The sequence below is a fragment of the Engystomops pustulosus genome, chromosome 4, assembly GCF_040894005.1.
Source record: "Engystomops pustulosus chromosome 4, aEngPut4.maternal, whole genome shotgun sequence".
NCBI classification, from domain to species: domain Eukaryota; kingdom Metazoa; phylum Chordata; class Amphibia; order Anura; family Leptodactylidae; genus Engystomops; species Engystomops pustulosus.
The window spans coordinates 166287155-166302546 of record NC_092414.1 but is presented as its reverse complement, the minus strand read 5'-3'; the positions used below and the strand labels follow the sequence as shown (position 1 = coordinate 166302546).

Genomic DNA, 15392 nt, shown 5'->3' with positions numbered 1-15392 from the left:
TATCGTTAGTGAACTCCGCGGACGGGGTGAGTAAATGTGCCCCATGGTGGTTTTTATCTTTGGAACTATATATGCTCATTGTTTTTGGGTTTGTATTTAGAGTAAAAACTTAGTCATATGGGACAGTAGGAGTGAGGGTCCTGCTCAAAAGAGTTTAAAGTTTATGATGGTGAATGGGTGACACAAGAGGTATAAGAGCTTGTGTAATAGTTCATCCATGTTACTTATTTCCTGCGGATGAGAAAACTTTGTGTATGAGTTTGTCATAAATCCCATACCCTACAGTGCTACAGTATTACACACATTATGCAGAGTTCCATTTCTCTGCAGCGTCAACTCAGGAAAATTGTTCCTTTTCATGTGGTGAGAACTAAAGTTAATATTTTGTCATAAAATAATGTACAATATCCACAGAGATGTCTCTCTTTATTCACCAGTTAATAATGCATCTTATTCTGCATTACTAGGTGTCCAAAAGAGTGAATTGTATGGCCTTTGGGGGGTCATATTTATTTGCTGGTCTTTCGGAAGGACTGTCGGTATACAGTGTAACTGAACGTGATTGGATTTGTGGTTGGGAAGCCAGCAAAGTAGAAGTCTGTAGCCTAAGTGTGTGTCAAGCCCAAGAGCAAGTTTTCTTCCTGAGCACAGTGGATGACATGGGTATATACCAAATTTACATTCATGTAGAGGAATGTGTTTATATGACTTCACATCAGGTTCTGCTCTCTTTTTCAGGTATTGCGCGTCTATTTTATTTTTCTGATGAAAACCTCAGTTTTCTGAAGACCTTCAATGAGCCGGTATGAACTGTTTCTCTTTATGTGACCTCTGGGGAGATCTTATATGACCAGTGTAAGTGTCATGCTTTCTTCACAGGAAGATATAAGTAAGAGGACCAACTGCATCAACTTTCAGCTGTCCCAAGGAGGAGATTATGCTGCCATTCTTTTAGAAGGTGGGAACAATGTGAAGGATGATTTGCCATTTTTCACCTCTTTTGTCCTACTACACTGGGTCTTTATTTGTATACAGCCTGTCCCTGGCTTCAGTGATGTTTGGTGGTGCTGTTGATGTAATGTCACCACTGCAACAGTGATGGGAGCTGCTGCAGACAGAGGTACATATAAATTCCTCTATTTTAAACAGCCCTCCAATGAAAAAGTATGTGTCCATACCACTACCAATTTCAGTGGATTGTAATCCTACACTCATATTGCTATCTTGCTGTCTGTCCACTGCTGATATTTAACCTATATATATAAATTATAGTCTAGTCATGTGCTAAAATATCAGATTTACAACATGTGTATCGCAGGTGTTGAAGATACTTGTCTGGAGGTATATAAGTTACCCAAGGAAATCTGGTCAAAGGAGTTGGAATCTTCTCAGGCTGCTCTGCCCACACTAGTCGCGCCCACATCTGATATCCAGGTAAAGGAGAGATTTTTTTTTTTTAGTTAACCTAAATGGTTCTGGAATTGTTATTTTTAGAAACTTAAATTCATAATGGATAGTCTTGTTAACGTTGGGACCTTTTGGTCACGTGTAAATTGGGCATATTGCATGACATTTCTCTTGTGTGACATATGCCACTTTCACGGATTCCCATATAATAATTAATTGTACATATGGTATAATGTGGTGGATTCTGGGACACCTCTGAGAAATGAACTCTTATGAATTATGGGATCACATACGCGGCATGATGTCAAATCTTTTAGAAATCCTCTGGATCAACTTGGGTTTATATATAAAATGGTTGGACTTGATAGATTTGAGTTTTTTTTAAAAACCCAATAACAACATAACATGTGCACATGACTTACAGACCACCCCTAGTTAAAGACTGACCCCTCTACCCACTGTGACCTCTGGTGAAGCTCTCTGGATACTTTACCCAGGCTGCAATGATCAGCTGTAATGTGTCTGTAATGAAAATTTATTGATAATCCTTGGTCCCATTACAGCAATTTTTAAACTCCAATTGTCACTGAGGCAAAAAAATTTCTGGAACTACAGTCATAAAATATACAGTTTCCACTTACATACAAATTCATGTGCATAACCCAGGGACTGCCTGTAATGTACTGTACTCTATCAAATGTATTATGCCTGAACATGGCCTGAGGCTAGTGGTGCAACCAATTAGTTTGTTGTTTACTTCATAAAACAATGTAAGTCCTAAAACTGTGAAGTGAGGCTGTGGCTGGCTCTGGGTGGTGGGGGCACTGCTACGGGTGACTGGCTGTGCACTATAAAGGCATTTAGAAAAATAAGATGTCTATAAGGGCAATTGAACGCCTGTATTGACTTGTTATATACAGAACATGTGCTTGTCAAATAGTCCATTACTGACTTTCAGGCTTTGAGAGATCCATTCAATGACGCTTTTAAGAAATGCCAATTTGGCCTTGGTACTTGTTTACAAGCCTGCAGTGTTCTAGCCCGGTACATGTGCTTTTAATATAGGCTTTGTTTAGTCCAGCTCAGTTACTGTGTTGTGCTTCCAATGGACTGTACTTTATATGCATGATAATGAAGATTTATTTCCATATTACAGACATCTAGTGTGCCAACTATGACTGACCCAAAGATAACCCTGCCAACGCTTCTGATGAGACTTAGACCACCTAGACCACTTGGAGGTAACATAATGGGGGTCATTTACTAAGGGCCCGATTCACGGTTTCCCGACGTGTTACCCAAATATTTCCGATTTGCGTCGATTTTCCCTGTATTGCCCCGGGATTTTGGTGCACGCAACGGAAATCGGGGGAGCGTCGCCGAACGAAAACCCGACGGATTCGGAAAAACCGCCGCATTAAAAAAAAAAAAAGTGTCGCGAAACTTGCACTTACCTTCACCAGGTATAGGCCAGTGAATTTCAGGGCATTCCAGCGCGCCTCGGGAAACTTCAGCGCAGCAGCGACATCTGGTGGACGGTGGAGGAACTACCTTAGTGAATCGCCGTAAGACCCGAATCCACCGCAGAGAAAGCGCCGCTGGATCGCGAATGGACCGGGTAAGTAAATCTGCCCCAATATATTCCATGTAGGAAATGCAATAACCTATCACTTACATCCCCAACCCATCATTATCTTTATGTTATCCCCACCCCACAGGTTGTGCCAGATACAGCAAGAAGCTCTGGCCTCTTAGAATTGCTCTAGTCTATGGAAATGGCGGAGACCCAGTACTGGTGCAGACCAGTCCATTCCCTTTGACTTGTGACTTTTTCCAGGCTGGTTTCAGCAGTCTATCAATTATAAGTTAATTAGTCAATGATCTCCTTTTGTCACATAGGAAGCATCTTCAGAAATGTGCAGGAGGCTGTTCAGAAGAATGAAGACAGCAGTGTGTTTGGCACTGGACAGAATCACCTGATCAACTCCCAACAGTGGGATCAACAAGATGCAATATTTATGGGGATGTTTGAGAAGTATCTGAGGTTAGACGTGCCAAGCTCAGAAGATGGACGGATGTCAAGGTAATGGATATGCCTAGCTGGTTAGGGGACTATCTACTATATTAGTCTTTCCAAACCAATGGCTTAGGAGCAACATATAGGGGCACATTTACTTACCCGGGCCTGTCGCGATCCCCACTGTATGTTGTCCAATGATCATGGACTGGATTCACTAAGCCTGGTTTCCTGCATGTGTCGCTTCCCCGCTCAGTTCCGCCGGAGTTCACCTTCTTCTTCCTGGTGCATGTAAGTGTATTTCTTGCGACACAATTTAAATGTTAAATCCCACACTCAGTCCGAATCCGTCGGATCGCCCAATGTCTTGCCCCCGGATTGCCGATCTCGGCGGCGCGATCCCCGATAAGTCTGAAAACCCGATGGATATGCGGCTGCGGGACCCTTAGTAAGTAAGCCCCATAGTTCTCAGTCTCAGCTGACACCCTGCCTTCTGACTCCCCTGCCCGCTGCTGCTGATCTAGTGAGTGTCACAGGGTTTCTTTATTTACACCATCTACTGACTTTTATGTTGTACGTGGGCACTTAGGGACCATACCACTGAAACTCTAGATTTGTGCTTATTGTTAAAAAATAGAAAATAGAGACAGTTAGCACTTCCCAAGGGTCAGATCATCACACTTGAAGGTATTACAGAGATCACCGGCAGTAAGAACAGTCAGCAGTACAGGCAGTCCCCAGGTTACATACAAGATAGGTTCTGTAGGATTGTTATTAAGTTGAATTTGTATGTAAGTCGGAACTGTATATTTTACTATTGCAACTCCAGACAAATTTTGTTTGGTCTCTGTGACTATAGGATTTTAAAAATGTTGGATTCTCATAAGAACCAGGATTAACAATAAAGCTTAGTTTCAGACACCCTTGATAACTGCCACAGCAGTGGGATTTACTGGGGTGAGACTTATCATACGCCAGTGCTTGTGCCTATGCCTGATATAGAAATATGTGTCAGCCTGCAAACTGGCTGTGCGCCCTTTACGCTGCCCTATGCCCCCTTGGTGTGGAGCTGGCGTAAAAGCCATAATAATCACATTGCCTGGTGGTCCGCAAGGCATCCCAATTATGTTAGGGCTTCTATGCCAGTTTTCTGGAGTATAAATCCTAATAATAATATCTAATAAATGCCCCCTATTATTTATAAGATGACGAGTATTCAGACTTATACTGATGTCCTCTTATGGCAGGAATTTTTTCTATTGACTTCGGTACTCCGGGATCCTATAATAAGCATTGGACAGAATGTTCTGCTCTGTTACATCAGACTATCAGTATTATAACATCACTGGTTGATTTCTTATTTCTCAGTAATTTCATACTAGATTAATTTTGAGTATTTATGAATAACATCAATTATATGGACTTTTTAACTTTGTTTTAACCATACGCTAATTGGCAGATACATCACTGCTACTTTTTTATTCATTTATTAGAATAAATCTAAAAATTCTGCGTGTACTAGATGACACTGACAACATTTTCTTTAATTAGGAATACCATGTTTCATTTTCTCCAGTATAATAAAGTGATGCACAGTAATTCGGATCAGATGAATACAGGTAAGTGTAATATTATATTACATCTCTCTGGTTATGTATCTGGGAGCATAGGGTAAATGGTCAAGGAGATACACTTTTCTATTTGATACAGTGTTTTATGTCAAATTATATAAGCATCTCTATGGCTCATAGCAGAAATATAGAGCACATTACAACAATATAAGGGTTAATAACTTATTTCTATGTGCATTGTCAATGTTTGAGGTTACAGGCCTGAAGTGTTCTGCTAATACTAAGTCCTCATGACACTTCCTGAGTGTGTTCTGTCCTTCATCAGCATTGATACCTAGTAAAAATTTAGATCACCCTGTACATGAATGAAATATAAAAAAATATTAAGGACATAAAAGACAATCAAGGTGTTGGGTTGCTATGTGCTTCTGTCCTACATATTACATATACAGTGGGTTAGACAAGTATTCATACCTTACTCTAAACATTACAGTAGCAAACTTCAATGTATTATAGTACAATGATAATAGGAACCATACAGAACAGTGGTGTAAAAGAAAAATGATAATAGGAACCATACAGAACAGTGGTGTAAAAGAAAGTGATGAAATGGTTAACTGTTCTTAGTAATTAGGCTTTCAATCTTCCAAGTGTTCTAAAGATCCACCACTTGCAACACAGAATAAACTCAATAAATCTAATGATGTACCTCGGACGAAGCAACACTGGCATATTTCATATATATGTATATAATAGTTTTTTTTAGGTTGTCATCCTTGGGGCTTGAAATTAATTCTATATACTTTTCTGTGGTTATTCAGTATTCTATAATACACAACAATGTATCATGTTTGTCCACTAGATGGTGCCACCACCTTTGGGATAATGAAATATTCTGGTGATCTTTTCTGTCTTCCTGTAGGATTACCTAATGCTATAATAGTGCACTGGGATTCCTGCCAGAATCATCTCATGTACCTACTGGGAAAGCAGACAAAGGACAAAACAGGTAAGTCATGGAGAATGTGATAAATAACAGCTTGTTCAACATCTTAAGTACAAGTAAAATTCAAATAATTTCGCAAAATATAATTAAGAAACCATAAAATGTTTTTTGTTTTGAGATTATTGTGCATATTATAAAGTTCCCATAATATTATTTTTTAGCATAACATAATTTAGGAAAAAGTGTCAATTGATGTCCAGTTTTCTCTGATATTAGATTGGAGGGGTCTGGCTAATATTACAGTTTACTACATTCTTGCCTCTGTGACAGATATTTGGACTCACGATCTGAATCTCTTACGAATTGCACGATAATATTATTTTATCTTCATCAGAAGTGGATTGATGCCAGTGTTATCCATACATATGCAGCTACTAAGGTTTCTGTAAGAGAAATAAGTGAGGGGTTTTTCCTGACACACCCCTGCAGGGAGATACTGATGTATGTTTGGCCATATGGTTGCATACATTACCTATTTTGATTAATGTTAAATAATTGGATACTGCACATCATCCAGCAGAAATTGCCACCGGCTGGGATTCATTAAATGTACACACCGAAAACGACACAGTTAACAGCACGAGGCTTTTAAATTGCATTAAAATTTTTGGGGGGAGATTTCTAATTTCTTATCCACCAGTTTTTGGCAAACAAGGCATCACCAAAATCTCCTTGCCGTCAGTTTGGAGGCTTTCCCGCTTCGGGTGGGGCGGGGGCGTGAAGCCCCACCCAGCTGTATTTACTATAGACTACAGCTAAAATCTCTGCTAGGTCACACCAGATCTAAACAGGTCCGACCTGGCGCAGATCACTTACAGATCTACTAGGACAGTAAGCGACGGTGGGATAGAATTTTAAAGTTTGTGTTTAAAACACAATCAATTCCCCCATGAGTAGCTTCACAGCCACACAACACAGATATTTTCCAACATATCCTTCTATTTCTTTGAAATATAATTTTTATTTAATATACAATTAATTTATTTTTCTTTTTGCTACTGAAAATTCTTGAGACCCCTCTCTTTAGTTGGGTCTGGTGATATTTGGTGACCCTCCCCCTAAAAATGACACGCTTTTCTCACTAGACCTCCTGTGTGATGCCGATGCATGGACTGTATCACACAGGTTCTCAATAGTGTCATAAAGTATGTTACAGGTATATGTTAGTACAGGTAAATGTGAGTACACCTGACATGTACCTTTGATGTATAGCTTAAAGGGAACCTGTCAGTTTAACATGCCAGAACTATGGCCTGCACAAGGTTGTTGGTGCAGGTTATAGCACGGCTGGAGCCTCTTAGTATCTCCGTCGCAATATGCGCCATTAGGTAGGTTAGAACATGAAATACCATGTATCAGCTCATACGAGAAAACTCCTTTGATGATGTATCTTTTTCAGATGGAGACATAAAAGCGGACGTAGTATGGCCTTGTGCCGCTCCTATAACATCCTCAGCAGTCAGCTCTTGCTCCACTTACTTTGCCTTTGGTCTGGAAGATGAAACGCTTACAGTTTGGGACGTGAAGCATTCTGGTGGGTAAATATCTGCATTGGGGGGTCACGTTTATGGATTATTATTAGTACTTATTCATCTTAAACCTCTTCCCTCTCTCTCAGGATTTCCGTTAGGGGTTGTTGTCCTGCCAGAAGGAAGATCTATAGGTAGTCTTTATTTCATGGATCACATAACACCTAATGGACATCCTCCAGCTGTTCCTAGAGCCCAGGTCCTGGTGTGGTGTACTGATAGGTCTCTGTACCTGGTGACTGCAGCTGGGGGACAGGAGTCGAGCCTCGTTCTGCTCCATGAAAGGTGAGACTTATAGATTTGGTCTATAAATACAATACCCATTTCCTGTAATTGTCTATCACAATACATACATGTTCCAAATGACCGGATTTATCGCACATTTTTACCCTTATACCTACTGTTTGTTAATAACTGGATTACTCTATATGTAATTGTTTGGTTGCTTATACTCATTCATTTTTATAATTGCCTTGTAGAAGAATAAATTATGACATTGTACTTTGCATTTCAAGGTCTGAATAGGGACCTACTATTATCTTCCTATGTGGGTAATGAAGGTTCTTTCATCAGTGATTTAAGTTAATCTGAACTACATTAATGGGGGTGTATAATATATATGTGTATGGGTAATACATCAGATTACACTTAGTTTTTTTCCTCTTCTAGCGCTGCCTCCACAGATGATCTGATAAGTGCAGTGGTCCCAGTCTCCTCACTTCCTCATGGTGTGAGTTATATCATCTTTGTGCCTAGGATTTTACTTTATTTTCTATGTGTTGTTTATTCCTATGTTCTACATAGAGTGAAGTCTCCGTATTCATTTCATGTTTGCTGGGATCTCACATGGGATTTGGCAGGGTCCGGTCTTGTAAACGTAAACTCCCACATTTCAATGATTATTGGTAAATATCTTTCTTGGTTGGAAGCTTGAATGTCAGTTTCTTCTGTTTTTCAATTTCATGTAATTTATGTCTATTTTTCAATCAATATCTAAATGTCATGTCCTTGTGCATCTCCACATTTTTATGTATCAGGTATCATGTTTAACTTTCCCTATGTCACTATCTTTACCTTACAGAATATTTATTTGCGTGTATATTGGGTCGTATCTATAGGCCCATAATGAAAATCTTATTCCATATTTTATTTTTCTAGATTTATATACAAAATTAAATTAGTCATAAGGATGTCTCCTATAGGCAACTGCTCGCTCGTTTTCTTACCCTTTACATTGCCAAAATCTGACATGTGAATTAGCCCTAAATGTATAGCCCAAATCTATAACGCATGTCTTTCTATAGAAAAATCTATAACCCATGCTTTAGACCCTAAGGCACAGTCAGAGGATGATGTATTATTCCAAATAAATGTTCAATGTATGTCTACCCCTAATGTATTTCCAACCTGTGATAGACACATTCATTAAGAAAAATGCATCCAAATGCATCCAATTCCCCCTTTCTATTTTCTGAAGAAGCGGCAACGCGAAACGCGCGTCGGGGTACCAGCGCCCACACTAAACGAAACATGGGTAAGCCAGTTTTTGCCATCTCCGTACATAATATGTAAAGGGCACATAATACTTAAACTGTAGCCACATACTTATGTTAGGCTGTACTACTATCTACTGTTGCACCGGCACTTTACAATATCTCTTGTGATAAAATTTCCTGTATGGATAATTGGGCACTGGCACTTTATAATACATCTCTGAATAATTCTGATATATTCCTGTGTTTCTGTGGAGTGTGGACGCTTTAGTGGAACTCCAGAGGAGAACTTAACTTCTGTTTGCATTTTATAGATCATATTGTCATACTGTGTTTTTTTAAATAAGTGTAATGATTAAATAAAATGAATTAAATTTTAACTAAACGGTATAATGAGATTTCTATGAACCGGATTTCACTCATGTGCTTTTCTTAGGTGTTGTTTAGGTTAGTTACACAAAGCTGTAATAATAATGAAATAATAAATCTCTATTTGTATGGCGCCAGCAAATACTTCAGCGTTGTACAGATCATGGGGCGCATATATACTTATAATAAGAAATTACAACTAATAACACAATTATGGCACAATAGGAGTGAGGGCCCTGCTCACAAGAGCTTATGGTCTGTGAGGATGAAGGGGTGACACGGAAAGTGACTTGCATGATGGTCCAGCCATTCTTTAACCTATTAATGACCAGTCTTGAAAAGGCTTTATTGACGGCAGAATTTTTAACACCTTTTTGGATTTTTTTTTTTTTTGTGTGCTACCTTTTTTACAGTATTTTTTTTTACATATAAGGCTAATTTAGAATTAACAAATGTTAAACAATTTTTTTTGTCATTTTTATCTTTTTTGGTAGGTTTTTGTAATGTATAGTATACGGTATAAATTTTTTTCATTTTCACATTAATTTAAAATGACCATTATAAGTGAATCGCCTAGTGTTTATAGGTCAATGTAATATAAAATATGTATAGTTTCAGGTCAACAGGGCTACTATAGTGTAGAGGGTTTTTTTTATTTGATAATATTTATGTTTTTATTTAAAAATATTTATTAACCCCTCAACGACCAGGCCCTTTTTCATTTTTGTGTTTTAATTTTTCACTCCTCACATTTAAAAATCCACACATTTTTTAATATTTCCATGTAAAGAGCTCTGTGATGGCTTGTTTTTTGCGTAACAGAATGCACTTCATAGTGACGATATTTAATATTCCATGCCATGTACTGGGAAGCGGGAAACAATTTTCCAAATTCAAGGAAATTGGCGAAAAAATACATTTGCACCTTTTTTGTTGTGGGCTTCGATTTTACGGCTTTCACTGTGCGCCCCAAATGACACGTCTCCTTTATTCATTGGGTCGGTGCGATCACAGGGACACCAAATTCATATAGGTTTTATAATGTTTTCATTCATTTACAAAAATAAAAACCTATACAAAAAAAATTCTTCATATTGCCATGTTCTGGCGCTAATATGTGGGGGTTTTATTTACTTTTGTATGTGATCTAGGGAAATGGGGGTGATTTTAAACTTTTTTTTACTTTTTTTTTAAACTATTTTTTCATATTTTTTTAAAAATGTTTTAATTTTTTTTTTTACCATTATTTCAGACCCTCCAGGGTACTTTAACCCTGCAGGGTGCGATTGCTAATGCTATATACTGCAATACTGCTGTATTGCAGTATATAGCAATATTACTGATGATTTCTAATAGCCTGCCATCTGTTGGCTATTAGAAATAATTACACAACCTATGGGTCTCTATTAGACTGTAGGCTGCCAATGCAACCGATCGCTGATCCACGATGGCAATTTAATGGTAAGTTAACTGCCAGCACCGACTGCGGCAGTAACAGGTGGACGTCAGCTGTATTATACAGCTGACACCCCCTGTGTATGGAGAGAGCTCAGCTCTCCATACACCCCTCGCAGCACAAGGACAATATAGTTTGTCCTGGTGCGCGAAGGTGTTAAAAGAAATCTACCATTTGATTTCATGCATTGTGAACCAAACATACCTTGAGAATGCATATCTTGTTTTATCCCTGAGCTGAGTGGTTTTGCTGAAAAAAACAATTATAAAATTATGACAATGAAGCTCTGTCACGCCTGTGCCTTGGTTCTCCTCTTACATTAAATATGCACTGCTTCAGAGAATGATGTAATCACTTTGATGTCCCTGACAGGCAGAAGTAATCAATCGCATCATCCCCCAGCTGCTGTATATGAGTCATCAAGCTCAGGTTGATCAGTCCTGTCTGGATAGTTCAGGAAGCTCCATGTAATGTGTTTATAAATAGCAGCCTGTATTCAACCCAGCTTTCCCAAGGTCCTGAATTTTATTATTATTTTTTGAGAAAAATCATTCAGATCAGGGATTCATAATATTATTATTATTATTATTATTATTATTATTATTATTATTATTCACTTTATTGTCCTCACAGAGGAAATACAGTGTTTGCATGCTACTCCATAAAATCCTATGCAATAAAAGCAGTGCAATAAATAAGACAAGCAAGATTAAACAATATATGTTTCTGCATCAGTGTAGCTACAGCATCCTCAAGGTATATTTGATTCACAATGTATAAAAAGAAATGGTAGATTTCCTATAATACTTTATGTGTGTTTTTTTTTTTACTTTAAATGCCCCCCTTGAGGTCGTAAAAGACCCCTGGGGAATATTTTTCCAATGTCTGGGGCAGAGTTGTCTGAATGGACCCAACTGCTCCGCTTAACTCTTTCAGAGCTGATGATCACATGACCACTAGCTCTGCTAGCTCCTTGATTCACTGCATAACTTTACTTCAGTGCCAAGCAATGAAGAAATGAGTAGCAGAAGCAGTAATAAACTGTAATAAAGTAATAGACCTGATCCAGCTCCCGTGATCAGCACAGGAGCAGGAGAAACCGCAACTTCCATTATCTACAATAGAAGCCCCTGTGCAGTAAGCCAGCAGAGCTGCCACAATCCAACAGAAAAAGCTATGAACATATTTAGCCTGGGAAACCCCTTTAAATAAATAAAATACAATTAAAGGTGCATTCCAGTAATAACAAGTCATCCCCAATTCACTATATTTAATCTCTATGGGACACGTACAACACATGGCTATAGTCCTACAGAATTGGATGGATACATGTGCATCTGCTGCTTCATACAAATGTAGAGGGTCCCCCTATTCTACTGATCGACATGGGTCGGAGAAGTCAGATGTATGTCGGATCAGCAGTTATTTCCAGGTTATCACTACTTTCTCTGTGTTGTTTTGTAGGTGATTCTATTCTACCGTAACGGGATGGTAAAACTTCTGGATGTTGCTGAACGACAACCAATTTGCCATTTTGGTCTCCCGTGGCCCTATACAGTAACATTTCCCTGGCAGCCAGTATATGTTCTTGATGCAATGAAACACTGTCTTTTTCTTAAAGGTTGGTAATGATCACTAACACTGTGGCGCTCATGTCTCCACTGGGACCTGCTACAATTTTTCCCATTATTTCTTATTCACTTCAGATATAGGATTATGATCGGGCACATGGCATATTACCTTCAGGCAAAAACTCACTATAGAGAATGTATTTATTAACCTAAACAATCTAATGTCACGTTCACAATGACTTCTTATTGTACTCTGTGCAATCCATTGTACAGTTTAGGCAATGATTTCCTTATTTTTCATGAGATGAAACCTTTTCAGCTATTTCCGTCTATCCCTAAGAGACTGATGCTCGCTGCTTCTCCGTCTATACAATCACAATCTCATATCATTTTATGTGCTAAGATATTTTCTGTGGACAGTATTAGTAGGGAAGAGAGTGCAAAGCTATAATTTACTACAAATTGTCATTTTGTTAAAATGGATGTTTATGTAAATGTATGTAGCACAATGGCGGCTGATGGGAAGGTTATATTTATATGGGATCATCACTTCAGGATTCATAATTACAACCATTATCCTGGATGTACACTAAAAATATGTAACTTTTTCTGTATTTTCCTTCATTCTTAAAATATGTGGAAAAGGTTAATCAGAAGCATAAAAACATATTTACTACAGCTGAAGGGGATACCGGGCTGTGGAGTCTAAGTCAACTCTGACTCCTGATTTAGGCCAGGGCTGAGCAGCATTTTTTTGATCCAAGGTCCATACTGTCATGCTTCTCAACTTTAAGTGGCCGCATCAGTAACCAGCACATTAGATGCACCAACAGCCACAGCGCAGCACAAAATGCCACCCCAGAAATTATAAATACCACCGTACAGCAACAGATACCAACCCAGAAACCAAATACTGCATTCAGAGGAGATGATAATAGTGATATATATAGTTATATATATTTTTAATATATACTATAAATGCAGAAAAGATGTGTGTCTTACTTCTTAATAAGTAAATGAAATCCGTGCATGCGTGGCAAACAGGGCCCTCCTCTAGAGATAGCATTTTAGCTCCATAGGATATATCATCACTAGGACCCAAAGCTAAGATGGGAATCCCCACAATTCCTCTGTAGAATTAGTAGGGTGCATTGATCAAAGGTATTTTAAAGGGCATCTACCACCAGGATAAAGGATCCAATCATACTGCTATGTGCTCCCTCCCTGGCAGGATCCGTTCTTCTTTAAGCTTCTTATGCTCCTAAGAATTTTGCAAATGAGTCCGATGGCTCCAGGCTCCATTAACACCTATGGGACCTGGAGCCCCTCAGGCTCTTTTGAATTATTTTAAAAGGTTTAAAAAAAAAAAAAACAACAACAACTAGGCCATAAGAAGCAATGAGCAGAGCAGATCCTGCCAGTGGGGGCACACACCAGTACTATATGTCCATGTGCTTGGTTTACAATCCTTCATCCTGGTAGTAGATGCCCTTTAATGCTAGACAGTAGAAAGTAAGCAAAACCAAAGTAGTGGTCACTATACTCTAGATGGTCTTCAATCGTGCCAGATTTATAAAAGTCTCTGACGCTGAATAATTAATCTGGTATAGACTGTCTACTCTAATCACATACCTTCTATTTGCATTCTGTTGCATTTTTGGTACAATTTTCTCATCTGGGCATTCACATTCAATTTAGTTCATTTGCCATATGTAAACAATTCTTCAATTGAATGCAATTTCTCAAATGCAGTATGCTGTCCCTTAGAACAAGATAGCCTCCTTGGATACGGCCACACCACACTCTGGCAGTGGTGGCAAGACATGCGCTATTGTGTCCTGCCTGACCACCTGGATTCAGTGATCATTAACACAGGATAGCTGTGGGTCCTGCAGTCAATCCTGGACCTTTTTATATACAACAACTTTGTTTCTTTGTGCAATTGCTCCAGTAGAGGTGGTCGTATCCAAGGACACCATTATGTTTCTAAGGGACCATATGACTACATTTATAAGAAATTATCTTCACACAGGTACATTTTTTTAATAATATCTAATTGAAGAAATGTATATATATGGCAGATTAATGAAATTGAATGGAAATTCCCAGATGAGAATACCCCTTTAAGTCATGTCACATTTTACGAGACCAAGTTTCTTTTGTTGTACACATTGTATTGTGTATAAAGTTTTTATGACTGATCTCCCCTTTTTGTATTTACCATTCTCTACCTTTATCTTGTAGGAAATGAGAACAGAGTCACTGGAGAAAACTTGACCACTGATAATTCTTCCTGCACTCTGTTTGCATTCAGTCTGGAGACTATGGTGAAGACTCAGCAGTCAGCCGTCCTGCCTCCACATAGTTCACACTGGGAAGACAGATGCAAGTTGTTGTTTCAGACGAGGTAGGGTCGTCCACTGTCATACATACAATAAATTAACATATCTTTGTATAACCGGGATCATATCTTTATGCCATTTAATTTTCCTTAGGTTACAGACATTTCCGGAAAGGAGAAAGCAGATAGCAGAATCCTGGTCACTTCTCAGGAAACAGGCCTCCGATTTTACAAGGAGCAACACTCTGAGCAGATGATGGAGAACAATACCTAAGAAAAACACTATCCCCACCCCCTACCCCCCGGCAAAGAAAAGCACAAAGTTAATATTGGACTGTTACATTATTCCGCCATTGCACAAAAATTTTTGCACAAAGTAAACCCTGTTATGGACAGTAACAATACTTTGTAGTGTAAGTCAACTTTCAACGAACTTGCATAAATCAATAGTGCAGATGATAATAGTAAACTTTGTAATATACTTTATGATTAAAATATGTTTCTTTGTCCTTCTTTTCCACCTCTTTTCTTCCTACTTCTAGCAGTTTGTGTAAATCCGTATTCTGTCCTGTATCCACTGACTGCTGGGAGTTAAAAGAACCAGATAATGTTTGTAATGACTTAGAAACCTT

General features: G+C 38.5%; 1 protein-coding gene across 6 annotated transcripts in view; it reads left to right on the top strand.

Annotated features, from left to right (window-relative positions):
• WDR93 (WD repeat domain 93) overlaps window positions 1-15392 on the top strand; it is a 20236-nt gene extending 4844 nt beyond the window's left edge. For 2 of the 6 annotated variants that reach the window (XM_072148482.1, XM_072148481.1), the window contains exons 3-17: window positions 468-663; window positions 739-803; window positions 880-958; window positions 1319-1434; window positions 2564-2648; window positions 3307-3490; window positions 4976-5043; window positions 5918-6004; window positions 7401-7535; window positions 7620-7815; window positions 8200-8260; window positions 9008-9064; window positions 12313-12469; window positions 14664-14826; window positions 14915-15392. In XM_072148482.1, coding sequence (XP_072004583.1) covers window positions 468-663; window positions 739-803; window positions 880-958; window positions 1319-1434; window positions 2564-2648; window positions 3307-3490; window positions 4976-5043; window positions 5918-6004; window positions 7401-7535; window positions 7620-7815; window positions 8200-8260; window positions 9008-9064; window positions 12313-12469; window positions 14664-14826; window positions 14915-15017 — 1752 coding nt within the window. In that variant the 3' untranslated portion in view covers window positions 15018-15392. Of the gene's footprint in view, window positions 1-467; window positions 664-738; window positions 804-879; window positions 959-1318; window positions 1435-2563; window positions 2649-3306; window positions 3491-4975; window positions 5044-5917; window positions 6005-7400; window positions 7536-7619; window positions 7816-8199; window positions 8261-8334; window positions 8436-9007; window positions 9065-12312; window positions 12470-14663; window positions 14827-14914 lie in introns of those variants that run through there. The other 4 variants (XM_072148480.1, XM_072148483.1, XM_072148484.1 and 1 more) reach the window with 4 other exon arrangements.